Genomic DNA, 24,482 nt, shown 5'->3' on the forward strand with positions numbered 1-24,482 from the left:
GACTGCCAAATTGAGGCAGATATGAAGCTATTTTGGGACTGGTTTTTCCCTCTGCCTGGGTCTTGGCACAAGGCACCTTGCTTTAAATGCAGTGTTATCACTGCTGTTATGCAGCTGCTCAGAGAGAGAGCAGGGAGAAAGACATACCTGTGGAAAATGAACTGGCTGAAGTTGCCTCTTTGTCCTGTCAGTGCAGTGCAGCACATGCTGGGAAACGGTGAGATGGGCTGGGGGGCTGTGCCAGGAGGTGTCCTGCTACATCTGGTGCAGCCTCTGGTGCTGGGTGATGCAGATTATCGTGGGGAGGCTGCAGAAGGAGCCCCGTGACCTACAGCACTCGTCCCTTTGTGGGGAGGTTCGGGCACAAGATACCACCGAGCCAATTGTGTGCCCCAGATCCACGGAAACATCCGCTGTGCCTGAGCCCAGTGGAAGGCCAGGCTGTCTCAGCTGCCTTCCGAGTTCTCCTTCCCCATAAGAATTAGGTTTCTGTGCCTGGTTATAAGGTTTCTTCCAAGTAATCAAATAAAGACATTTTAAAATTCCGAATTGAAGATTAGCGCAGAAACTGGAGACGGATTTAAATTGCCCGAGCTAATCACCAGCCACTCGACTGCTTATGACTTTATTAAGAGAAAAAAAGTCTGGAGTGTCACGGAGGAATAGTGATTCACGGGCACACTGCTGTCGTCTCCTCCTCCTCGCCCAGAGCGTTGCAGTGCCCGGCCCACACGTGTCCTGTGCCACGGGGGGCTCCTGGCCTCCATCCTCGCTCTCCTGGCCCCAGAGCTGGGTGGGAGAAAGAATCAGAGACCACCCTGGCCCCGGGGATCGGGGTCCTGGATGGGGTTTGGGAGCAGAGGGTCTCACTCCTGTCTCTCTCCTGTGCAGGTTTGTGAGCAGCTGCTGACTTCTCAGCCCCGCCGGGTCTGGCTGCGCACGACGGTACCATGAACTGAGCACCAAGCCACGCAAAACTTTTTTTTTTTGTTTTGGCTTTTTTGGGTTTGTTTTCCATCCGAGAAAAAAGCCCCCCACGCTGTTTAATGAAAGCATTTTAAAGCGGGGTTAGCTCTCCCCTCCCCTGAGTCGAAGTCGTCCCGGGTGTGGAGAGGATTTCCGGAGAAGATGGGGAGAAAAAAGATCCAGATCCAGCGGATCACGGATGAGCGCAATCGGCAGGTCAGTGCTGTCTCTCCCTGCTCCCTCACCTCACCCTTCTCCTGTTGGGGATTTTAAATACTTGAGTTTCAAAATGATCCATTTCCATCCCATTCTGGGCCATCAGTGCTGTGTTTTTCCCAATCCATAAAATAAGCAGATGGGCGAGACTTGGTGCTGAGGCCGGATCCAGGACCAGGCAAACAGCCCCGTTGTGCTGCCCCATCCAGGCATTGCTCCTTGAGCCATTTCCATCTAAGTGCTTTTCCAGAAGAAAGTATCTTCTCCACTTAGTTAGTTCCCCCTTTTTTTTATTATTTTTGTCCTGCAGAAAATATATTTCAGTTGACATTTTCCATGTGGTTTTTCCAATAAAAAACAGCCACAACAAGTATCCATTTTGCTGAACGCAAACAACTCAAGTTATTCCTTTTTTTTCCTCAATTGTAAACTTAAATGACTCCAGGGCTTTTTTCCTTGGGCTCTCTAGAAGCCAAGCCTGAGAGACACACACACACACGTGCATGTGTGTAGGAATGTATCTCAGAGGAAAAAGAAATCCGACAGATTTTTCCCAAATTTCCATGTTCCTTAAACTGGAGTGGTGGAGCAGCAGCACTTTGCCAGCCCAGGTTTGCTCTGGGATGACTCTGTCAATGTACTTCCCATAACCACAAGACTTCCAGGCAATTCCCTCTGCTTTCTGTGCTCCTGCAGTCTGGCTCAGCAGATCCAAGCCTCTGCTTTTAGTCCAGCCACTACTGCACTCCAGCATGACCCCCCACACTTCTTTCCTGCCACTTTCACTCCAGAAAAACAGAGAAAACAGTAAAAAAGCATGTGGATATATTCCTAATCCTTAAAGAGTGGCAAAGAACAGAACTGGATGAACCACTTTATTGCTCTGCAGCAAAACAATAGGAAATGGCAGGTTTTCTTCATTATAGCTTCACTTGGTGGCGGGGGCCGGGACAGGCATCAAATAGTTTTTGCTGATGTTCAGCAAACCCCCAGTTGCTCCTGGGGTTGTTTATATCCATCATGAGGAGGAAACAGGGCCTTAGAGGTTGTTGAAGGATTTGGAGTGTCTTGTGGGGCAGTGCTGCAGAGGGGAGCGAGGGATCTGGGGTGACTGTAGCCCTGTTGGAAGTTCAAACAAATGGAAAATAATCGGTGATGCTGGAGGGGGATGGCACAGCCTGGCCCTGCTGGATAGTCCCTCGGGAAGGGAAAGAGGCACTGCTCTGCAGAGGCAGCAGCCAGGTGATGGGACTGTTTCTGAGGGATGAGCTGCTCTTGGGCACTGGCTGGAGATAAAGCCCCTTGCTGAGATCTCACAGCATCGGGTGGGATTTGGCAGCAGGAGTTGCTTTGCGTGGCCAGATGTCATGGCTTTAGCACATCTCTGATGTCAGGTGTCCCCAAAGCCCAGTTCCCTGGGCTGGGGGACACTGGTTTTGCCCTGGCAGTAATTGCATCCCTGGCTGGGCTAGTTCCTCCAAAACCCAGCACGGGAGCATTGCTCCCCACCCCAGTGCAGCACATCTTGCTTTGCTTCCCAGAACCCAGCCCGATCAAATCGGGTGTCAGCAAAGCAGCAGCTGTTTAATTGGTCACCAGCACAGCTTGCAACCAATTTTCACTGCTCCCTTTCTTTGGGAAAAAAGGACATAGCAGGAAGATAGGACATTTCATGAAAAAGAACTGCTCTGGGGAGTGGGATCTGCTCTATCCACTGTGGTAGGAGCTGTAAAGAGGGTGAGAACCCTCTTGCTCCACTCTCCTGGTCCCTGTTGTACATGTGGAATACCAGGATCCACTCCCCAGGGGCAGAAGTGTCCCATTCTGCTTTATCTCATAGAGCCATGGAATGATTTGGGTTGGAAGGGATCTTAAAAGTCCATCTCACCCCACCCCCCTGCCATAGGCAGGGACACCTTCCACTGTCCTAGCTTGCTCCAAGCCCTGTCCAATGTGTCCTTGGACACTTCCAGGAATGAGGCAGACACAGCTTTTCTGAGCACCCTGTGCCAGGGGCCTCCCCACCTTCACAGGACAAATTTCCTTCTAATATCCCATCTAAATCTCCCCTTTTTCAGTTTCAAACCACACCCCTTGTCCCATCGCTATCTGCCAGCGTAACAAGTGCCTCTCTGTCTGTTTGATAAGCCCCTTGAAGTGCTGGAGGGCTGCAGTGAGGTCCCCCCGGAGCCACCTCTGGCTTCTCTCCCTGTGTCCCTGCGGATCAGCGCTGCCCATGCGTGTGTGGCTGCAGGCTGTTGGCTAAGCTGGCTTAAACCCAGCGTCTGGAGCATCCTCAGCCCACCCCTGCCCCCGTGGCAGCCCCCCTGCTGCAGCGGGGGCAGAGGGCACGGGCAGCTCTCCTGTGTCACTCCCGGAGCTGATGGATGGGGCTGGTTCCTGCAGGAGTCCTTGGCATGCCAGGGTGGCAGAGGAATGGGAATAGTGCAGGGATGCCCTGGAGAATGAGGAATTCACCGGTGCTGGAGCAAGGAGGTGGAGGCACAGCTGCTTTTGACGCCTGCGTTTCCCTTCATGCTGCCCATGGCTTGGGGCTGCCGAGCCTGAGGGAGAGCTGAGGCTGCACAGGGGCTCTCCAGAGCCTTTGCTGTGAGCTGAAGCTGTTCCTTCAGCTGACCCTGCTCGTGTCCCAGGTTTTGTCTTCCATGGGGGCACAGACCATGGAGTGCAGCAGGATGTGGAGCTGCTGGAGTGGGTCTGGAGGAGGCCATGGAGATACTCCGAGGGCTGGAGCAGCTCTGCTCTGGAGCCAGGCTGGGAGAGCTGGAGGCATTCAGCCTGGAGAAGAGAAGGCTCCAGGGAGATCTAAAGGGACTTTAAATTTCCATGAGGGAGAGGGACCTTGGACAAGGACCTGGAGTGACAGGACAAAGGGGGGAATGGTTTTAAACTGCAAAGAGGGAGACTTAGATTGGATATTAGGGGAAAATTCTCCCCTGTGAAGGTGGAGAGGCCCTGGCACAGGTTGCCCAGAGAAGCTGTGGCTGTCCTGTTCCTGGAAGTGTTCAAGGCCAGGTTGGACAGTGTTTGGAGCAACCTGGGATAGTTGAAGATGTTCCTGCCCATGGCAGGGAGGTGAGACAAGATGAGCTTTTAGATCCCTTCCAACCCAAACCAGTGTTTGATTCCGTGAATTACAGCAGCAGCCAAAACCAAGGGAGGAGAGCAAGTCGGAGTCACTAATGTCATTAGAGGAATTACTGGAGAGGATTTGCCACAACAGATCAGGCCATCAGTCCTTCAGGGCCAGGCTGCTGACTCTGGCAACTGCCAATATGGTTTGCATCAGGGGAAAGGCAAGAAATCCCCTGCTAGTGTGGGGCAGTAATTCCTTCCTGACCCCTTTGGTGATCGGCTTATGCCCTGAAGCATGAGATTTGATTACCCTCTTAGACTTACAAGGTTAATTCTTCTAGATGAGGCTCGTGCACGGCATCAGGGGAAGGTTTGAGGTTTCTGTCCTGGGTTGTGAGTGGATGCACAAGGCTGTGTTAGGTGATCCTTGTGTGTGATATGGTGGCTAAATGACAAATCTTTCTTCCCTCTGCAGAACGTAGGGGTGTCAGTAGAGAGGGATGCTCTTGTGCCCTGTCTGCAGAGGGAATATTCCCTCCTCTCTAGAGGGATAATTTGGTGATTTGTGTTCTGCTCAGCTCTGCCCAGGTTGCTTGTTGATTTGGGGAAGATGACCCCACACTCTTCACTACTCAAGGGCAAAACCCAAGCCATGCTTGTCTCTGGTGTTCAAGGCTAAGAGCTGCCCCATTGTTCGGCCCCCACATCTCGGCCTCACCCCATGGCCTCCAGTGTCAGTGGCCGAGCCTGTGGTGGTGCTGGGCAAGGTGTGTTTTGGCAGAGTGTCCCCAGCACCAGTGGCTGCAGAAGCCACCCGTGGCTGGTCCCTCTGTTCTGGTGGAGACTGCGTGTTTTCCTCCCGGGGCTCCTTGAGCTGCTTGGAGGGTGTCAGAGCGCAGAGGCTGCCCCAGCAGGGACGGTGAGACAGGGGGGCAGAGACAGCTCATGGTTTCAGTGCCTGTCCTGCCACGGCTGCAGGAGCAGACCCGCAGCTGGTCCCAGCTGAAGTGGCACTGCAGCTCCTGCTCTTGGGAGCACAGCAGAGCTTTCGGCTGGCTGGCAAGTCTGGGACGCTGCTGGGGAGGGGGAGTTATTTGTGACAGGGGAGCTGGCCCTCAAGTAATTTAATTTGTACCAGAGTGTGCCGGGGCTGGGGTGGTGCTGGCAACGTGAGTGGCGCGGCCGCAGCCCGGCCGTGGCCAAAGCGGGCGCACGTGGCAGCCACAGCAGCACGGGGTACCAGCCCTACACTTTCCAGGGGATGAGGCGATTAGAGCTGAATCTCATTACTGCTTAATCATCTCTGGGAGATGGCAGGGAGGGGCAGCAGCTCCAAGTGTGGCCAGAGCTGCCCCTGCTGTGCCCTCCCTGGTTAGGCAGGGACAGGGCTCTGTCTCGAGGGGTGCAGGACCCTGGGGGTGCACACTGGGTGCTGCTGGCGTGGTGCTGCTCCTCACCATCTCTGCGAACTGGGAAGCTCCAAGTTGAGCTCTTTGGACTGTGCCTGTGATGCCAATGACAGGCTGAACAAAGGCAGCAGCCTCGTTCACTCTCCTCCCTCAGCTCTGCGAATTTAAGCTGTTCACTTGCAAAATTGGTGTTGTGGTGGAGGCCCAGAGTGGAGTCAAGCCCTCCCATGTGGAGAGGGAGCAGGCCTTGGCACCCAAGGGCATCTCAGCTCATCTCCAGCCCTTCCCCTGGAGGCTGCTTTGACCCCAGAGCAATGCTTAGGACAAAACAGTGACCTCCTGCCTCTTATTTTCTTTTTCTGTTTTTCATTTGCTGAGAGGGCATTGGCCAAGCATCGCGCCTTCCCCGTCAGTGTGCCGTGCGTTCTGGTGGGGTGGGGGACCCTCAGCAGCTGTCTGCACAGCAGCCAGGACAGGGAGCCCCAAACCAGCTCCCTCTGTACCAGCTGGATCCTGTTAGGAGCGTGGTGGTGAGAACTGAGCGTGGGCTGGGAATGGCAGCCCGATGTCTGCCCGGCAGCTGGAGCTGCTGTTGGAGCCAGCACCCAGCCCCAGACCCGGCCCCAGCCCCCAGCCAGCTCTCCAGGATCAGTCCTGCAGGAGCTGCCTCCTCAGCCAACAGCTCTGGTTCCAGCTCAAGGCAGGGCAGGCTGGGGGACAGGGAACCCAGAGGGGCAGGCAGTGAGGAAAACACCCCAGCAAGGTTACAAAGGGGCAGCAAGATGGGGGTGGCAGCTGGGCAGGCCCCTGGCACTGGGGGGCTTGTGGTGCCCTGGGGGAAGCATAGCCTACTGAGATAAGTGAGGCTGGTAAGCAGGAGAGTGGCTCAGGGGTGGGTTTTGGGGTGCTGAGCCCCAGCTCTGTGGCCCTCAGGTTTGGGCACTCACAGCACAGCTGCAGCAAGTGAGGACAAGATCTCTGTTGCTTGAATATTCCACTTAAAAAGCCGCAGCCCCCGGACAGATGGCAGCTCTGCTGGGGATTTTGCTGAAATTTATTTTCTCTTGATTTGGCAATATGTGATTTCCAATGCTGATAATCATCTTTGTGCTTGTGAAGTGTCTGCCTTTGGAGGATCCCAAAATAGGCAGCAATATGAACCATTTGGAAGAGGGAGGCGAGAGAGGAGAGCTTGGGGTTTGGTCCAACTGGGGAAACTGAGACAGAATATTCTCTCTGCATTCCTCTTTCTTTTTCTCTTCCTTCAGTGGTCATTCTGTTTTTCCCTGGGAGGTGTTGGGTCTGTGTCAGCATGGACACAACTTCTCACCATGGCTGTCCTTGCTTTCAGGTGACCTTCACCAAGCGCAAGTTCGGCTTGATGAAGAAAGCCTACGAGCTGAGTGTCCTGTGCGACTGTGAGATTGCCCTCATCATCTTCAACCACTCCAACAAGCTGTTCCAGTATGCCAGCACCGACATGGACAAGGTGCTGCTCAAGTACACCGAGTACAACGAGCCCCATGAGAGCAGGACCAACGCAGACATCATCGAGGTGAGGCTGCCTGTCCGCTCCCCAGCTTTACCCCTGTGCTAGAGCCAGGGCTGAGTCTGCTCCACACGGGGTGCAGGAGCTTGCTGCAGGGTGGGGGTGCAGCATGCAGATCTCTCACACCCAGTGCCAAGATGGATTTTGCATGGTTTAGGAAAATACTCCATTCTGGAGTAGAGTTGAAGCTGTCTCCAGCTGTGTGTTGACCGACTGCCTTGAAACTTGAGGTGCAGGTTTGCTTTGTGGGACTCTGCTGTGGAATCCAGGCAAACCTTGAGGTGGGTTTGGAGGCAGCTCCTGGGGCTGCTGCACTGGGGCCTGGTACAACTGGTGACATAGTTCTGAAGTGCCTGGTACAGCTGGTGACATTGCCCCAGCCTCAAATTCAGACAGGCACGGTGGGGTTGTGGGAGGGCACCAGTGCCCAAATCCAAGAGGAATTCAGGTGGGACGGACCTTGTGCCTGTGGTCCAGTGCCTGCATAAAGCATGGCCAAGCTCATGGGTTGGTGGGTTTGCTCAAGGCTTGTCTGGCTGCATTTTGTGGGTCTCCAGGGGTGGCCCAAGCACATCCAGTCTGACCCATCCCAGCACTGTCTCTGGTACCGTGCCAAAACTGTGCTCACTTCAAGGCTGCTCTCCTCCAGCCTGCTGCCATCGCAGCAGGAGCTGCTCAGCTGCCATGTGCTGGTGGTTCCCCCACGCTGGCCCTCTCCACAGCTCTGTCCTTGTCCCTGGTGCTGGCAGAGCGTGGCTGGGCCGGAGCACAGCACTCTCAGGAGAGTGCCACCGCTGCCTCGGTCATCGGTCACTTCTTCTCCCTCAGCAGTAGCTGTGCAGATGGAGCTGCAGGGTCCTCAGCATGGGGACTGCCATCAAATCTGGACAACTGGGCAAATGGAGGGCTTGGCTTTGTAATTAGTGACATTATGGGCATCAGTTAATGCCCTCAGAGCCACTGGTGGCAGAGTGGAGCAGTGCGGCCTGCACTGCTGGAGGAACTGGGCTTCTGCCTTTGGATCCCTTTGGTGCCCCTTGGTCAGCATGCTCAGGCTTTGATTTCATGAAGGAGAAGGGTAAAAAACCCAGCCTGCCTCCACCCCCCCAAAATCTTTCTTTTTCCTTTCTTTCTTACGCTCTGTAAAATGTGTCTCTTTGAGAGATTTGGATTTGAGGTTTTTACCCCACGGCCAAGCATCTCGCAGTATCTGCCTTCCCTCGCTGGGATTTGGAGACTCTTCTGCCACAGCACAGTTTTGTAGGGGCCTTCAGAATGGTTCAGAAGTGTCCTTTTTGACCTGTTTGAGGCAGGTAATGCCCCTTAACTGTGCAAATGCCGGCGGTTCCCTGCCGCGCTCGGGATGCTCAAACTGCGGCAGCATCGAACAGATTTGTCTTGGCCTAAAAATACCGTAAACATTTTGGGCAGCGTTCTCTGTTCCCTTATGGTCCAAGATGCAAACACTCCCAAGCCGACAAGTTACACACAGTCCTTGGCACCCAAAGAAACACTGTGTTTGCACCACATGAAAAGCTGGATCTGCATCCAAAGCCAGAGAGAGGAACATCGGGAGCGGAAGGATATTGGTGGATGGCAAGAAAAGGAGCCCAAACACGCCGGGCTCGGCATGTCCTGCTGGCAGGGCTGTCATGGAGCAAAACCTGCTGGTGTGCAGGCAGGTTTGGAGGCTGCTCAAGCATCCCTCCTCATCCTTGTCTTGTCTGGGAGCAGGGTTGGGGCTGCTCTAAGATTTTTACTGTTTTCTGAATCCCAGGAGACCATTGGTGCTGATTTCCATTTCCCCTCGCCCAGGCCAGGTTCCAACAGCCCAGCTGTGTCCCCACTGCACACAAATCCAATTTATCTCATGTTTCTTGGTGGCTCCCAGTTGAACTTGACTCACAAAAAGTATCTTCTCATTCTGGAAGCTTCCCCACACTGAGCATTTAGAGACCATGAAAACCCAGGCTGGGAATTTGCCACCAAATATGATTTTAAGTGGATTTCAAGGGGCTGCTGCATCAACCCACCTTCCCTGTGATGCCTGCAGCCCTTCCTGCTGAGGGATTCGGCCCTGAGTGGCTCTGGCAGCATCTCAGGAAGGATGAGGAGCAGCCAGGACCTGGAGGAATTGAGGCAGAAGCCTCTTGATTTTGTTTTTCTGGTGGAAGGGGAGCGAGCAGTGGTTGCAGAGGGCCAAGCCAAGCACTCCCAGGCTGGGGGCTCCTGGGGCCAAAAGCACTGGTACCACAGCTCGAGGCAGGATGAGTTGCTCTGTGCAGATTACGTTTTAAAACAACATGAGATCTGGTTTTTTGTCCTGGAGAGGTGCATCTGAGGGTGAAACTGGGGGCACCCTTTCCTGTGCTGCACAGGAATGTCCTTGAGGGGTTTATCCCCTGGATATTTAGTGAGAGGCAGAGCTGCTCCATGCTGAGCTGGTTCAAGAGGGGTTCCACACCTCTGGGAACCATTCCCTGTGGGGACACCCCCATGTTTCAGCTGTGCCAGGGCTCAGCAGCGGCTGTCAGCAGTGGGATTCAGCCACACAAGCCCCGCGGCTTCTCTGTGCCTGGCAAAGTCCTGGTTATTGCAGGCTTTTAAGTCTGAGAAAATCTCTCTAATGCAGAGAGGGGGGTTTCCTTAATCAGGCGGGGGACAGCTGAGCCCCCAGACAGGCACGCTGGGTGCCACGTGCACGCCCCGCCTGGGATCACGCCGGCTTTGGTCCTCGCTGTCGCTTCTTGTTTCCTCACAGCCCGCCTGACGTGCCAGCTCCTGATAAGGGACTTGGACAGGGCAGAGCTCACCAGGCACCAGGATGCTCCACAGCCAGTTAAAGCCACACAGCCATTTCTGCCCTTTCCTTGGCTGAATGTCCTGGAGGGGCTGGTTTTCCCCTAATTCTCCTTCCTGGGGTTGGCATTCCCCAGGATGTGTTAAATCAGACGTTTTGCAGGATGCTGGGGAGGTGGTGAAATGTAGGGGCAGCTTCCAGTGTCATGTCTTCATCCTCATTCTCATCCTTATCCTCATCCAGACTTCCCCAAAGCCCAGAGTGGTTGAATCTCCCTCCTGTAAGGGAAATCAACCGCATCCTGGTTGAGCATCGTTTCCTCTCACATGTTCTGCATTTCCTGCTGCTCTCTTACCCTCTTTGGGTTGGAAATCTGCTCCCCTGTGAGCTGGGATCATGGAAGTTGACAATATTGCCTAGGAAAGCAGGATGTGCAGTGGGTCCTGATAGAACGGGGGGGCCTGAGCGTGGCAGGGAGAGGGGCAGGTGGTGACCGAGGTGGGTTTTTGCCATGGGAAGTTCTCACCCTGGTTTTCTCTGAAAATTCTCTGCTGGAAAGGAACCGCTTTTAAATCTCTTCCATATGAAAAATCGTTGTGTTCCTCTGGCTGCAGCCCAGTGACAGAAAGGTTTCCTGAAAACCTCTTTGCATCTTCTGTTTTTTTCCCTGGCAGAAAGAAAGAGGAGGAATGAGAAGGAAAGTTCTTTTCTAAAAGACCTTGCAGAGATCCCAAAAACAGGAATCTTTGGGTTTGATTCCCGCTCCAGCAAAATTGTTTTCCTTTTACATCATCTTGACAAAAAGCTAAAAATGTGGGACACACATTTTTTTTGGTGAAAAAACCCAAAAGAACCAGCAGCCAACGCCCCATATGGCTGGAAATGGCATTTTGTTGTCCCAAGGCTCTCGTTGAGCAGCAGATTGCTGCAAGCCACGCTGCCTTGGCTCGTGTCCTGCTGCGACTCCGGCCCGGTCACTCCCCGCCGCCGGTGCTTCCCGTCCCCCTGTGCTCAGCCCTGCCAGCTCTGCAGCTCGTCCCCATCCCCTGCCTGCAGCCCCTCCTGCTGCCACAGGTTACAATCCCAGCTCCAAGGTCACATCTGAGCTCCCAGGTTACAATCCCAGCTCCAAGGTCACATCCAAGCTCCCAGGTTACAATCCCAGCTCCAAGGTCACATCCGAGCTCCCAGGTTACAATCCCAGCTCCAAGGTCACATCCGAGCTCCCAGGTTACAATCCCAGTTTGGGGGTCACACTCCCAGTTCCCAGGTTACAATCCCAGTTTGGGGGTCACACTCCCAGTTCCCAGGTTACAATCCCAGCTCATGCTGCTGCCTGTAGTGTCCAGGAAGGATTTTTTTCCCCCGTGCACAGCTGGTTTGACACTTCCTGGCACCACTGGCATCTTTCCTGCAAGAGCAGGGCTGGTGGCACCACAGCTTCCCCTCACAGCTCAGCTGCTGAGGAGCCACCCCTGTGAGGAGCTGTGGGTCTCGTAAACAATGAAGTTATTACTGATTTTACAAAGTTGGTGGCTGGGGAGAACAAAGAGACCAAGGCAAAGCTGGGACACCAAATGTGTTAGGCCCACAGAGAAAGAGCTTGGGAAAGATGAAGGGGTGATGCTGTGAGCTGTTTCAGGGTCTGGGTGGGCAGAGCCACATCCATCCTGTTCCACTGCTCTCCTTGACAGACTTGTTGAGGGAATGATTTTGTGTGATTTTGTGTGGACTTAGAAATGGCAAAATGCTGAAATGGCAAAATGCTGTGGCTGGTGGTGGCAGCCCCTCACTCCTCCCTGGGCTCGGTTCAGGCATCCAATGCAGGCAGATCTGAGGGTGATGGAGCTGCCTGAAAAGCTCCCTGGTGGCAGAGGTGATGCAGGCTTTACAAAGAGAAATGTTGTTGCTTGGCTGAAACCTCTTGAAAAACCCCGTTGTGACATTCCCTCCTTTGAGGGTGCTGGAGGATGGCGGTGGCTTGTCCATCCCCACAGCTTCTGAGTTGATGGAGGAGAGAAGTTTTCAGGGATGTGAGGGATTGCCTTCCTGATTCCAGGGATGGAAGGGCAGAGACGAGAGGTCCAGCTCCTGTCCCTGCAAAGGGAATCATGTCAAGATTCCCCTCTTAGACATCAGAGAGTCTCTCCAGTGCCTGAAGGAAAACCAGCTTCACTGCTCATGGAACAACTTTTTCCATTTTGCCTCTGAAAAAGGGAAAAAACTTTTTTTTTTTTTTTTCCAGAGAAAAGCTCAACTTTCTGTTTTTTGGCTGCGTCGGCAAAACAAAGGGTTTAGGGAAAAAAAATCCACAAAAAACAGTTTAAAATAAAAAAAAAGGCAAAGCTGTTCCTTCCCCACCAGCAGCACCTCTTCCTCTTTTGGGCCATTCTGAGAACAAACAAGAACATGTACAAAAATAGAAAAATAATAGGGAAAAGTCCTCAGGAAACTGCAGAAAAAGTCCTGGGAATCTCCTGTTCATGGCAGTGACTGATTCCCACTGCATTTCTTTATAGAGACTCAACACAGGAATTAGGGATACCAGGAATTATTATTAGGTTTAATATTAATATTAGGTATAAGAATTATTCATAATCATTATTATTAGATAATTAGTTAATAATTATTAGGTATCAGGAATTACTGGTGACGCCAAACAGGGCATCAGATGTCACCAGGAGTGAGTCGGGTGCTTCTCTTGTGGAGCTGTATGTGAATGAGGACGTTTCCCCTCTGCAGCTGAATCCAGTAACGAGGGTGAAAATGGTGCCTGGGAAGGCCCAGGAAGGAGTAATTTTAATGGAAAATATTGTGAGAAGCTCCAGCAGGATGGAGAGCAGGCTGGGGTGGGTGTGGTGCCCATTGCTTGGCCGTGGCTACCTGGCACAAGCATCCATCGATGACCTGTGGTGAGGTGCTGAGCAAAATCCCACCCGCAGCGTTCCCAGCCCTTCTGGAGACATCCGTGGGTTTTATTTGCTCCAGCAGCATTTTCCCCAGAAGCTCTGTGTTTCCTGGAGCACGCAGGTAGCTGAAGAGCCACTCCCAAGCACGCTTTGGCCTCAGAACGGAGATGTTTGTTGCTGGTAAGGAAGACAGAGAATTTTCAAGACTTTTTTTTTTCTTTCTTTCTTTTTCCCTGCTGAATTTGGCATGAAAAGGGATCAAGACTTCCAGGAAATTCTGTAGCTTTGACTTCTAAAAAAAAAAAAAAAGAAGAGTTGAAGAGTTGGCAAGTGCTGGTTCCGTCTTCCATCATAATGCCTGATTGCTTTTGGTGTGTTGAAAATAGAGGGATTCAGGGTGGATCTCCACTGGCTGCTGAATATGAATGAGGGATTTAGGAGTGTCACCAGGCTCCTCCTGATGAGGAGTGCTTGTCTCCCCTCATTACCTGTGCCCAGGTTTCTGTTTGTGAGCCCAGTCCTGGTGTGGGGTTGTTGTCACCATCACCCCCTGTGTCACCCCCAGCAGCTCTCACTGTGCCACATGTCCTGCCATGCTCTTCCTGCGGCACCTTTGCATTTGGCGAATTCCACTTGTCTGGTTTCGTCAGGAAATTCTGACAAATTTGATAATTTGCCTATAATTTTGGAGTTTCTTTTCCTATTTGGCTGTTTGTAAGCAGGTTTTCCCTGTCTTTTGCAGGACAGCAAAGGGCATTAAGGTTTTTTTCCCCTTCATGATGTTGTGGCACCTGAAAGTGACGAAGATGCCTGAGTTCATGCAGGGCTGAATTCAGTCCTGGTATAAACAGAACCTTTGAAAACAAGAAAGTTTCTCTCCATCTCTCCCCATGCTGTAATTCCCAAATCGGAGAAACCTGGCATCAGAACCCAGGGGCAGTATCCTGACTTTTTAACCCCTCTGAGGTCAGCGACAGCTTGGGGTGATGGTGTTGATTTGTCCAGGGGCAAGTCCTGGTCCAGGCAGGCCAGGGGGTGTTCCTGGGGGTACCTGCCCGTGTTCCCCAGCTCCTCTCCCCGATCTCAGACTGTTCTGGTTGTGCTTTCAGACGTTAAGAAAGAAAGGTTTTAACGGCTGTGACAGCCCAGAGCCCGACGGTGACGACTCCATAGACCAGAGCCCCTTGATGGAGGATAAATACCGCAAAGGCAGCGAGGATCTGGATATCCTGTTCAAGCGATACGGTGTAAGTACCTGCCCGTGCCTGGAAAACCTTCATTATATGTTCTTTTCTGTTTTGTTTCTCTTCTGTTCGACTTCCCCTGAACCTCGTCCCCGCTCCCTCCCCGACACCCCCGTGTCCCCCACACGTAACAGGCGCTGAACAAGAAGCACAGGGAGTGCGAGAGCCCGGAAGGGGATGAAGTGTTTGCGCTGACCCCGCAGACGGAAGAAAAATATAAAAAGATTGATGAGGAGTTTGATAAAATGATGCAGAGTTACCGGCTCGCAGTGAGTAGCTGGTGGCCTGCAGCCCCCCTGGTCCCCTCCCCGGTGCCTCCAGGTGATGGGGGGGTGGATTTTGCATGGCTTTGCTTTGGAGCCGTGCCATGCCTTGGGAGCCGATGCCAACAGCCCCTTCAGCCCTGAATGCACCTGGTTCTTGAGGGCCCTTCCTGTTTCCCATCCTTGGGAAAATATTTCCTACTAGCTCTGGCATTCCTGACCCTCCTTGGCTCTGGCCAGGCAGTGCAGGAGGATATTGCTCCTGCATGTACTGGATTAGGGCCTCCTTTTTCACCCTCTTTGCCTCAAAAAAACCAGATTTTTGTCTGGGTTAAGATCCCAGTGTTCATGTGAGCTGGTGGAAGGTGCCGACCCCTCCCATCCTTGCAAAGCTCAGCCTGGTTTGGGCTATTCCACATTAATTCTCCCCAAATCCACCGAGCCCTCAGGGCAGCTGGTGGCCGTGGCAGAAATCCAGGGAGGTTTTAGCCTGTGATCCTGGAGCTCTCACTGGCACCGGGGTAGCATCAGGACAGTGCTGAAAGGGATTTGTGTCAGGAGACAGGAGGAGGAGGGGGACACGTTTCAAATTAGTTGTTAGTTCAAGGGAGCAGAGACTGTTGATGCAGGCAAGGGCTCTTCGGGGGATTAGCCCCGAGTCGCTGCAGCCGTAATTAATGCTGCGGGAGCAGGGGGAGGCTCCTTTTCCAGGGGTGGATGCAGCACAGCAGAACAGCCCCACCCAAAATAATCTGCCCTTCTGTGCTTTGCAAGCCCCCACAAGTTAAAATTCTGGCTTTTCTCAAGAACTGGGCCTTGTGAAATCCTCAGGTTTTATTTTGCTGACTCAGCCTTGTGTTGCTCTACGATCCTTGCAAGGATCCCAAAATCTGCATTTCCATCCCCTGGATCTCAGGGTGGAGGGGGTGGGGAGGCTGTGCTGAGACCTGGGAGGGCTGAGGAGGTGGAAGAAAGTGCGGTGCAGGTGGTGATGATCTCCGACAGCTCTGCTGTGACAGCGAGCTCAGCCCCACGAGAGGGGCTCAGGGCAGGATTAACTCTGTCAGGACATGGATCCACCTCAGCCTCTCTGCTTTCACTAGGGGGGTGCAGGTTCCCACCCTGCCAGGGTGTGTAGGGTGGGAATAGAGCCCCTGCAGGACATGCACCCCCCCAGCACCTGGCACAAGCCCTGCCACTGGTGGAAAACAGGCTCAAAAGCCACCTGAGCTTTGTCCTTAGTGCAGAACACCCTCATGAGCAGGGGCTGCTCAGCTCCAGGATGTCTGCTGCAAAGGGAGGGCCCCCAGCAGGCCCCCCATCATCCAGACGTGCCAACCCAGAGGGACAACCCATGCCCACAAGTCCTTTCAGCAGGTGGCATTCAAGTGCTGGGCGGCTCCTCATCAGGGCACAGCATCTGGCTCCCCCACTAAACCTCCCTGGCAGCGAGGGGCAGAGCAGTGCAGGTGCAGCGTGTGCGGGTGAAGAAGACGCTTTTCCATTTTAACTGCTGGGTTGGTTTTGTGTGTGACCAGAACTAACCCAGCGGCGTGGCCGGGGCAGCTTAGCGCCAGCCTAACGAAAGGCCTCAGCGGAGCTTCTGCCTCTGGTGTTTGCCCTGACCTCTAACGAGAGCACAAATGGGGTTTTGGCTGATGTGTGCATCTTCTCCCCCAGACTTTGGAGCGATGTGCAAACCGCCGTGTCCCTCGTGCCCTGTCCGGGGCAGGGCCCGGCTGTGCCGGGGCAGCGTCAGCCTGACGCTCGTCCGCAGGTGCCGTGGGGTGGAGCCGGGTTCAGGCAAACCTGGGCTCTGCCACAGCCTCGCTCACCCTGTGGTGTGGAGGAGCTTCAGCTCTTCCTCTCCCTCCCCAGGAACGTTGTGCGCACATGGACGCGTTGGCAGTGATTTATTACACAACGCTGCTCCGGTGTTCGTGCAACGCCCAAGAAACCTTCCTCCTCCTCCTCCTCCTCCGATTCTGCTGCCGTGCAGGATGAGCTCCTGGGCTGAGCAGAGGGAGGGCTCCGTGTTCCAGCTCTCCCTGGTGGTGTAGGAATTGCTGAGCCTGTCCCTGTGAACGGCAGCCCCAGGAGCGGTGCCACAGCGCAGGCTCGGGCTTGGCTGCGGCCACGGGATATCTCTGAAGGACAGGATGCCCTTGGGAGGCAGGTGGGGAGAGTTCCTGGCAGCGAGGCGTGGGTGAGCACTGTCCTACTCCTTCCTCCCATCCTCCTCTCTCACCTAAGGAGCAGGACCTATCCAGAAGCAGATTTCTGGAGGAGAGGAGGCTGCAAGGCAGGGGGAAGATGCACCAGCTGCAGTGGGGACACCTCAGCTCTCTCTTCCCTTGCTGGTGCAGCCTGAGGGGCTCCACCTCTGGCCCTGTGATGATCCCATTCAGCACTGGGCTACTCTGCCTCTCCATCCTGGAGCAAATTAAAGTGGGACTTTAGCAAAGCCTGTACTAAAGCCTGTAAGCAGGTGCCAGCTCCTGTTAACGAAGAGCGTATCAGTGACATAAGACAAACGGCTGGGATAATCGCAGCGGGTCTGGCTCCCACGGGACACTGGTAGGTGAAGCTGGTCTTCAACCTGCAGCCGAGGATAGGGCTTAGCAATGCTCCTGCATCCCTGGGGTCAGCTCCTCCTTCCCAGCAGCTCCCAGAGGAGACAGGATGGATCCCAGAGTCACCCAGGGGCTCTGTGCAAAATGAGTCTTTCCCAGGTGCTCGGCCATCAGCAGCAGTGCCAGCTCAGAGTGGGATCCACTGCTGGCTTCCTGCTGGCTGAGGAACGGCCTCATGGAATCCTGCTTGGGGTGAAGGGTAGTGCCAAGCCTGGCTGCTGTTGTGGGGGCAGGCCACCAGGCTGGTGCCCACCTTCATGCTCTGGGCAGCTCCCAGCCTCTCCTTCATGCCTGCCCTGAAAACACAGGGGGTAAATAAATGCAGCCTGAAACTGAGGCTGAAATAGTTGTTTGCAGAGCTCTGGTGTGTCCAGGGATAGCCCATTGCTCTTCCTGGTGGTCCCTGCTGGGGAACTGGGCTCTGCTGCATCACCCCCAGGGTGCCAGTGTGGGTTTGAGCGCAGCACTGCAGGTCAGCAGTGGAGCTTTGAGGAGACCTGGCTGTCCCTCCTTGGTCAGCAGCTGTGCTGTGCTGCAGGAACTCGGCTCTGGCTCCCCTTTACCCCCTGCTCTCTGTTCAGTCCACAGTGCCCGCTCCGAACTTCGCCATGCCCGTGACGGTGCCGGTGACCAACCAAAACACGCTGCAGTTCAGCAACCCAGGCAGCTCCCTGGTGACCCAGTCCCTGGTGACCTCCTCGCTGACAGACCCCCGGCTCCTGTCACCGCAGCAGCCAGCACTGCAGAGGAACACGGTGTCCCCAGGGCTGCCACAGCGGCCAGCCAGTGCAGGTGAGCCTCACCGTGCCCCTTTGCACCCTCACCTCCTCATCCTTCCTGCCTGGCTGGGCAGCACCGAGCGTGGGGCATCCCTGAGGGAGGGGACGCCCCTGTTGCTTCCATCCCCTGTCCAGGGGTCCACAGTTCAGCACCTGTGGGTGGCAGGAGCATCCTGGAAGGGTTGTTGCCCCTCAGTGTGTGCTCCTGCCCTCCTGCCAGACGTTGATACCCTCTGTTTGTGCCTTGGCCCCAAACTGAGAGCAAGCTCCCCACCTCACCTAGGTCTGTTTGAGAGCTGGATCTCTGCAGGGATCAGTTTCGTGTTGGGCAGTGCAAGATGAGTCACCCAGTGCCATTCCCGGGCTGGGGGTGGCTGCTGGCATCCTGCTGGCCGGTGGCACTCCGGTGACATGGGCTTGGCTGCCTAAAAAGGGCTGCTCTGAGTCGGGCTGTGCTGGCTGCAGTTGGCCGTGGGTGATTACTCATGTGGCTCTGCTGACAGATCAGAGGAGCAGTCATTCCCAGCGGGCACCGGCGATGGGTGGCAGAGGACAGGGTGGGGGAGAGGAGCTGTCACCCACGTCCCCTGCAGTGGCAGGGGGGACAGAGACCGTGTGGGCCCACAGCCCAGCTCTCCTGCTGTATGATCTTAAATCATAATCGTGGGCAGAAAGTCCCTTCCTGGTATTTTGGATGTCACAGGTGGCCTGTAAAAGTCACCCGGGCTGCAATGGCAGAGCTGTTGCCAGTGACCACCCAGACGTCTGGGCCCTCAGCCCCTGGGGCTTGGAGAGCTCTGGGGAGCTTTGAGAAGGGGATGGATTGGGAGAGAAGGGCTGGGGGGTGCCTCCAGAAGCAGGTTGTGTGGTGGGTCAGGGTGAGCAGGAGGAATGGCCTGGCTGGGATGCAGCAGGAGCAGTGACAGGGGTCATTCTGCTCTAGGACTGGTCCCAGGGAGCAGCATCTCACCCCAGGCAGGCTGGCAGAGCCTTCCTTGGGCGCAAGCAGCCATCACTCTGGCTGCAGGGATCTCCTGCCCTCTCCTAGGCCCCTCAGCTGAGAGCAGAAGAGGCTTCCTGGTAAAGCAGACCCCTCTGGGGGCTCGCCATTTCCAGCTCACTCACTGCTCGTTTGAGGGGGATAATTCTGCGGTTGTGAGCGCAGAGGTGTTCCAAGTCAGGCCATCTGTGTCTCATTCACTCACTGCCTGGGACATGGAAGAAATCCTGTTTATAGGAGCCAGGGCCTTGCATGTTAGAAAAACTCCTTTTTTCCCTAAATTTTTTTTAGCATTGCACCAGAACTGGTTGTGTTGTTTCCAAAGCAAATGCTCAGCAAGCTCTGGGTGGGTGCCTTGACAGTGCCTGGTGCTGTTGGCTCAGGGATGGTGTGGGAGAAGGGCAGCCAGGTGGGGGTGTATGGGGCTGGGGGCAGTGTTGGCATCACTCACCCAAGGGGGTGAGCCCTCTTTGGCCGCATGGGCACCGGTGCCTGGGATGCAAGTGGGGTCCCACAGCAGGGCGCAGCCACACAAGCCCTTGCTGGAGTCCCTTCCCTGGCACTTTGGAGCCACAGGGACCTCTGGTTTTGCATCCCCATCCCCTGAGGGGAGGGTGCTGCATGTCACATTTGCCACATTTAGAGGGCCATTTCACCCTTTCTCAGTCTGTACGGTTTTGGGACCACTGCTGTTCCAAATCCTGCTCCCATATGGGGAGCAACTGTGCTTCCCTGCACGGCAGCAGCTCGGCCCTCCCACCCTCCTCCAGCTTTTCAGGGGCTCGCTGCAAGCCCAGAGCTGAGAGCCACGGGCTGGATAAAGGTTTGTGTTTCAGGTTTCCCCATCTGGATTGAGAAGGGCTGGGCAGTGGTTAGAGGTGGGGTTTGGCATCGAAAGCCCCTCGTTGGCCAGCCCAGGGCTCCGGGTTGACTGCGGTCGCAGCTCCGGAGCCTCCGCGCCGGCTGTCGGCTGCAATCGCTGCCCGCGGCGTGGTCAGGCAGCCCCGGCTGGAGAATAGGTGGCTTTCAGAAATAACTTCATAACAAGGCAGAAAAAAGATCAAGTCTTCTTCTGGGCGAGGCAAAACGTTCTGGGTTTTGGGAATAAAAAAGGTCTAGTTTTTCCCAGCCTGGTGGGGAGCATCAGTGCTTTGCTGCGAGTGTTGGGACCACGGGAGTCTGGGTCGCTGTGGCATCCTGGCAGTGTGGGATGGTTTCCATTCGGTGTGAACATTGCAGGGGGGATTGTGTTTCCCGTCATGCTGCTGGGGCTCTCTCTCCCCTGGCAGCGCTGGCCCTGTGTCCCCCAAAGTGGGGGTTGGAATAAAATAGCTGCAGTGTTTTCCAAGCTGCCTCATTTGGAACAGGCTCCTGTGCACCTGGCTCCTTCCCAAAGGAAACGGATCTGCCTGGATAATGTTTCCCAACCTGATCACCAGGAATGCTGCTCGTTTTGCCCAGGACTTTCTCCCCAGGAAGGCAGTCCCGCTTTTTTTCCTCTGCCTTCCTCCACTGTGCTCCCTGCCTTCCTGCCCCTCAGAAGCAGGGATGCTCACCCTGTTTCTGCGTTGGTGGTGATCCCGTCTCTCTGCTTGCTTTGCAGGGGCGATGCTTGGGGGAGACCTGAACAACACGAACGGAGCCTGCCCGAGCCCCGTGGGTAAGTGAGGAGCCTTTCAGCCCCGCGCCCCTGGCTCCATGTGACACTCCTGCCCTCGCTATCCCCACATGTCCCAGAGGGTTTGCTTTGCTGTTGAGCCCTGCTGGTCCATAGGGAAGCGCTGGGGGAGATTTTGCTGCTCTTGGCAGTGGGAGGGGTTGGCATGGGGAGCATGTGGAGCTCCAGGTCAGCGCCTTTGTGGGGGGTGCTGGTTTCAGTGGAGACCCCAGTGACCAAGGAGTCTCCGTCTACCCAGGATCTCAGGGAGAGCTGCAGATCAGGAAGGTGACCCCTGAAGACCAGGATTTGGGTAGTTCTGGGTTTAGCTCCTGGTGCTGCAGCCAATTCTCCACTGTCCTCAGGTGATCAATTAACACCCTGTTCCTCCTCGTGCTTGGGCCCTATAAAGGAACTTTATGGCAAGGGAAAAAAAGCTCATTAAGGGTCTTTTCCACTGTGAGAGCCTCAGTGCTAATGAGGCTCAGGCCTCATAGCTCAGTTCCTCAGCTGTAAAATGCACTAACAATATCCCCATCCCCACATCTGCCTCTGCTGTCTGCAGGCTGAGGATGTTGGGCCGCTGCTGGTGCAGGCACAGCCCAAAAACCAGCGACACCCCTGGGTCCTGCTGGGAAGCAGCTGCTGCTGTTGGCACTGGGCTTGGCAGTGGTCCCAGGCTTGGCAGGGTAGATGCCATCCGTCCCAGGGCAAAGGCAGCCTTGCTCCAGGAGCCTGACTCCTCACCCCTTCTAGGCCTTTTTGCAGTGTGTCTGCAGCCGGCAGCACGGAGGAGGAGCGTGGAATTCCACATTGCCCCAATTAAAACCGAACTGGAGCCAGGTGACGCCGGTTCTCGGGTGGGGTCGGCCCAGCTGTGCTGCTGCAGCGCTGTGGCCACACGACCCCATCCCCTGCGCTCTGGCCACCGCCAGGAGCAGCCAATTCCCTGGGCTGGGCAGCAGCCGTGCCAGCGCCACAGGGATTTCTTGGCAGAGCAAAACCTGCCAGGGTGGATTGTGGGGCAGCGTCTCCCTGGGTTCTCCCAGCACCCAGCTCGGGGCTTTGCTGATCCTTGAGGGCACAGGGAAGGGGCCGTGGTTCCACAGCCCCCGGCCCCTCTGAGGCTGCCGTTCCCCTGCAGACGCCCCCATGTCAGCTGTCGGGAGCAGCCATGGCGGGTGCAGAGTTTGGCAGGGCCCCTGAATGTCAGCATTGACGTCACTGAAGCATTCCCTGCGTTCCTGCTGCCACTGCAGGAAATGGGTGTGAGGAGCAGGGACAGCCCGGCTGTGGCCAGCCCCGGACCCCTGCTGTCCCCAGCGCCCTGCCCTCCCTGGGGCTCCCCTCGTGGCTGCGGGAGGGGACTGTGGCTCTGGCACTGCGCTTGCGCTTTTCAAATACCTGGTACATCTCTTCCTCCTCCTCCTCCTTCTCCTCCCTTGCAGTTTCTGCAGCACTGAGTGATCACCTGCTGCCTCTGAGTCATCAGCTGCGGGTGCCTCTGGCCGGATTCTGCAGTGATGTCGCTGTATCCCTGCATCCTGCCCACACTCCATGGCATGTGCCACCCTAAGGATGCAGCACCCGGTCCACCCCGCCTGTTCTGCGGGGGGATGCTGAGTCCTGACTGTCCCCACTCAAATTCATGCCAGGGTGGTGCGGAGGCAGGCTTCTCTTTTAGACTTTTTTTGGTGGGTGCCCTTGGTTGGGAAGTCCTGGTGGGAGTGTAGCCCTTCCCTCTCTGGCTCACGGGGGTGGCTGGATCCGTGCTGGGTGGACGTGGCAGTGACAGCAGCAGTGACAGCCCAAGGCCACTCATCTTTGGGGGTGAGTGGCAGCACTTGGAACCCAAACCAGCTCCTTTCCAGCACAGGGAGCCACCCCAATCCACACCCCAGGTGATGCACAGATTACATGGTGTGTCTCAAACAGGGAATCACCGGGCGAGCCCCGTGTGCATCCATGCCGGTGGTGCCTTGGGAAGGAGAATATCAAAGGGTATAACATTTCGTTTGGCTTTTCCCTGGCCACCACCACTGTGGGTAGCCAAGGTCACCTGAGAAATTTCTGCACCTTTGTTGTTAATAAATCTAAAAGCCGGTGGCCCTGGGAGCAGGATTCCAACAGCTCACGGTGCCTGGAGGTGCCAGGGCCCGATGCAGCAGGCACATGCCTTATGCACGGCTGCTCACGGTGACTGGGGACTGGGAGGACACCTCACTGGGGACAGAAAGGCTGCTCCTCTCCCTCCATCAGGGACATGGATGCCACAGCTGCCGGCCAGCCCGGCCACCACGGCTGTCCCCGCTGGTGGCTCCCCGGCACCCACTGGGGCAGCGCCTCCCGTCCCCAGTGCCCTGTGTGGAAAGGGAGCTGCGGCTCCCAGGGATCACGGCCCCCTCCTGTGCCTGCTCCAGCCCATCCCTGCAGTGTCCAGCCCGGGACAGCTCCGGGGAGGCAGCGGCTGGCGCTCGGCCCCCACACGCTGCGGCTGCGGCGTCACTGCCACCAGCCGCCTGCTGAAATGCAGATGCAGCGCAATGCTAGATGTGATTAATAATGCAATCAGCGACCTATTTTTCCCGGTCTAACGTGCAATGAATATGAGGGCTGAATCCTGGTGATTGCTGAACGCCTTTCTATCTTTGGGGCCTATTCATGAAAAAAAACCCAACCCTCATCAGAACAGTAATCTGATCCAATTTATTCCTTTCCTGATGTTCATCAAATCTTTTCCTTTTTATTTTTTTTTTCTTCCTTTCCTTTCTTCTTTTTTTTTCCCCTCTCTTTGCACATGAAATCCTTAAGTGGGGCAGCAGGAGGAGGAGAAGGAGGGAACCTTAGATCTTCAAAGGGGCAGTGGGAGCAGTGAACTGAGTCCTCACTCTGCCACAGCCCCTTTTCACTGCCCCAGTGCCGTAAAGAGAGCTTAAAGGTGAACGGGCCGGTAATTACCCATCTCGGCAGGGCTTCGGTGCCTGGCCAAAGCACAGAAAGAGCCTGGCTGCAGATCAGGCTCTGAGATTTGCTGGGTGTTACTGCAGGAACAAGGGGGAGTCCCTGCAGGTTGAGGAGCTGCCCTGAGTGCTGTGGGCTCGGGGCTACTGCCTGTCCTGGCTTTACCCCCCAGGGTGAGCCTGCCGGGGTGCAGGAGGGTTTTGGGGAGCCTGGGGGGGTGCAGCGCTGCTCTCCAACGAGGAAGGGCACTGATGGAGCACTGATGGAGCCCCACTGCGGCACCACTCACCATGCACCCATTTAGCACGGCTGTGCATCGACCATCGCCATGTGCTCATCACCATGCATTCGCCATTGCCCCGTGTTCACTGTCTGTGCGTTCACCACCGTGCATTCACCGCTGCCACTCATCCAGCCATGGCCGAGCCTTCACCTCCTTCCTCTCTGTCCCCCGCAGGAAACGGCTACGTGAGTGCCAGAGCCTCTCCGGGTCTCCTCCCCGTGTCCAACGGCAGCAGCCTGGGCAAGATCATCCCGGCCAAGTCGCCGCCGCCGCCCTCGCACGGCACGCAGCTCGCCGCCAACAGCCGCAAGCCGGACCTGCGCGTGATCACCTCGCAGAGCGGGAAGGGGCTGATGCACCATCTGGTGAGTGCCCACAGCTCTGCTGGGACACGGCTGGGCTGGGCTGGGAGAGGGGCCCTGCCAGGGCTGTAGTGGTGGGAGCTGGCTGGGGCCGTGCTGGAGGGGACATCCCAGGAGGAGGAGGAGGGCTTGGATTGCTGCCTGCGCCATCCTGGTGGTGCAGACCCTGTACCAGGCACTGCTGTAAGCTGTGTGTGTCCCGTGGAGGCGAGGGTGTGGTGCCGTGGGGCACAGTGGCAGCGGGGATGGGGTGCTTGAGTTAACGGTGCCTCTCGGTTCTCTCCCTGTTCTCCCACGGACAGACTGAGGACCACTTGGCTCTGGTGAGTTCCCTGCTGAGTGTGCATGGCGGTGT

The 24,482-nt window shown here is 55.7% G+C and overlaps 1 protein-coding gene across 11 annotated transcripts in view; it reads left to right on the forward strand.

Moving 5' to 3' along the window:
* The window catches only part of MEF2D (myocyte enhancer factor 2D), an 80,775-nt gene that overhangs the window by 40,473 nt on the left and 15,820 nt on the right, over positions 1–24,482 (forward strand). For 7 of the 11 annotated variants that reach the window (XM_014260921.2, XM_088068632.1, XM_088068633.1 and 4 more), the window contains 7 exons: positions 892–1,182; positions 7,039–7,242; positions 14,055–14,192; positions 17,667–17,877; positions 20,468–20,524; positions 23,940–24,130; positions 24,430–24,450. In XM_014260921.2, the coding sequence (XP_014116396.1) occupies positions 1,129–1,182; positions 7,039–7,242; positions 14,055–14,192; positions 17,667–17,877; positions 20,468–20,524; positions 23,940–24,130; positions 24,430–24,450 (876 nt within the window). In that variant the 5' untranslated portion in view covers positions 892–1,128. Of the gene's footprint in view, positions 1–891; positions 1,183–7,038; positions 7,243–14,054; positions 14,193–14,323; positions 14,459–17,666; positions 17,878–20,467; positions 20,525–23,939; positions 24,131–24,429; positions 24,451–24,482 lie in introns of all 11 variants that reach the window. The other 4 variants (XM_014260919.2, XM_014260922.2, XM_005532287.3 and 1 more) reach the window with 4 other exon arrangements.

This window comes from Pseudopodoces humilis, chromosome 31 (genome assembly GCF_049639895.1).
Source record: "Pseudopodoces humilis isolate 2021_Gansu_Grassland_sample_001 chromosome 31, ASM4963989v1, whole genome shotgun sequence".
Taxonomy (NCBI): Eukaryota; Metazoa; Chordata; class Aves; order Passeriformes; family Paridae; genus Pseudopodoces; species Pseudopodoces humilis.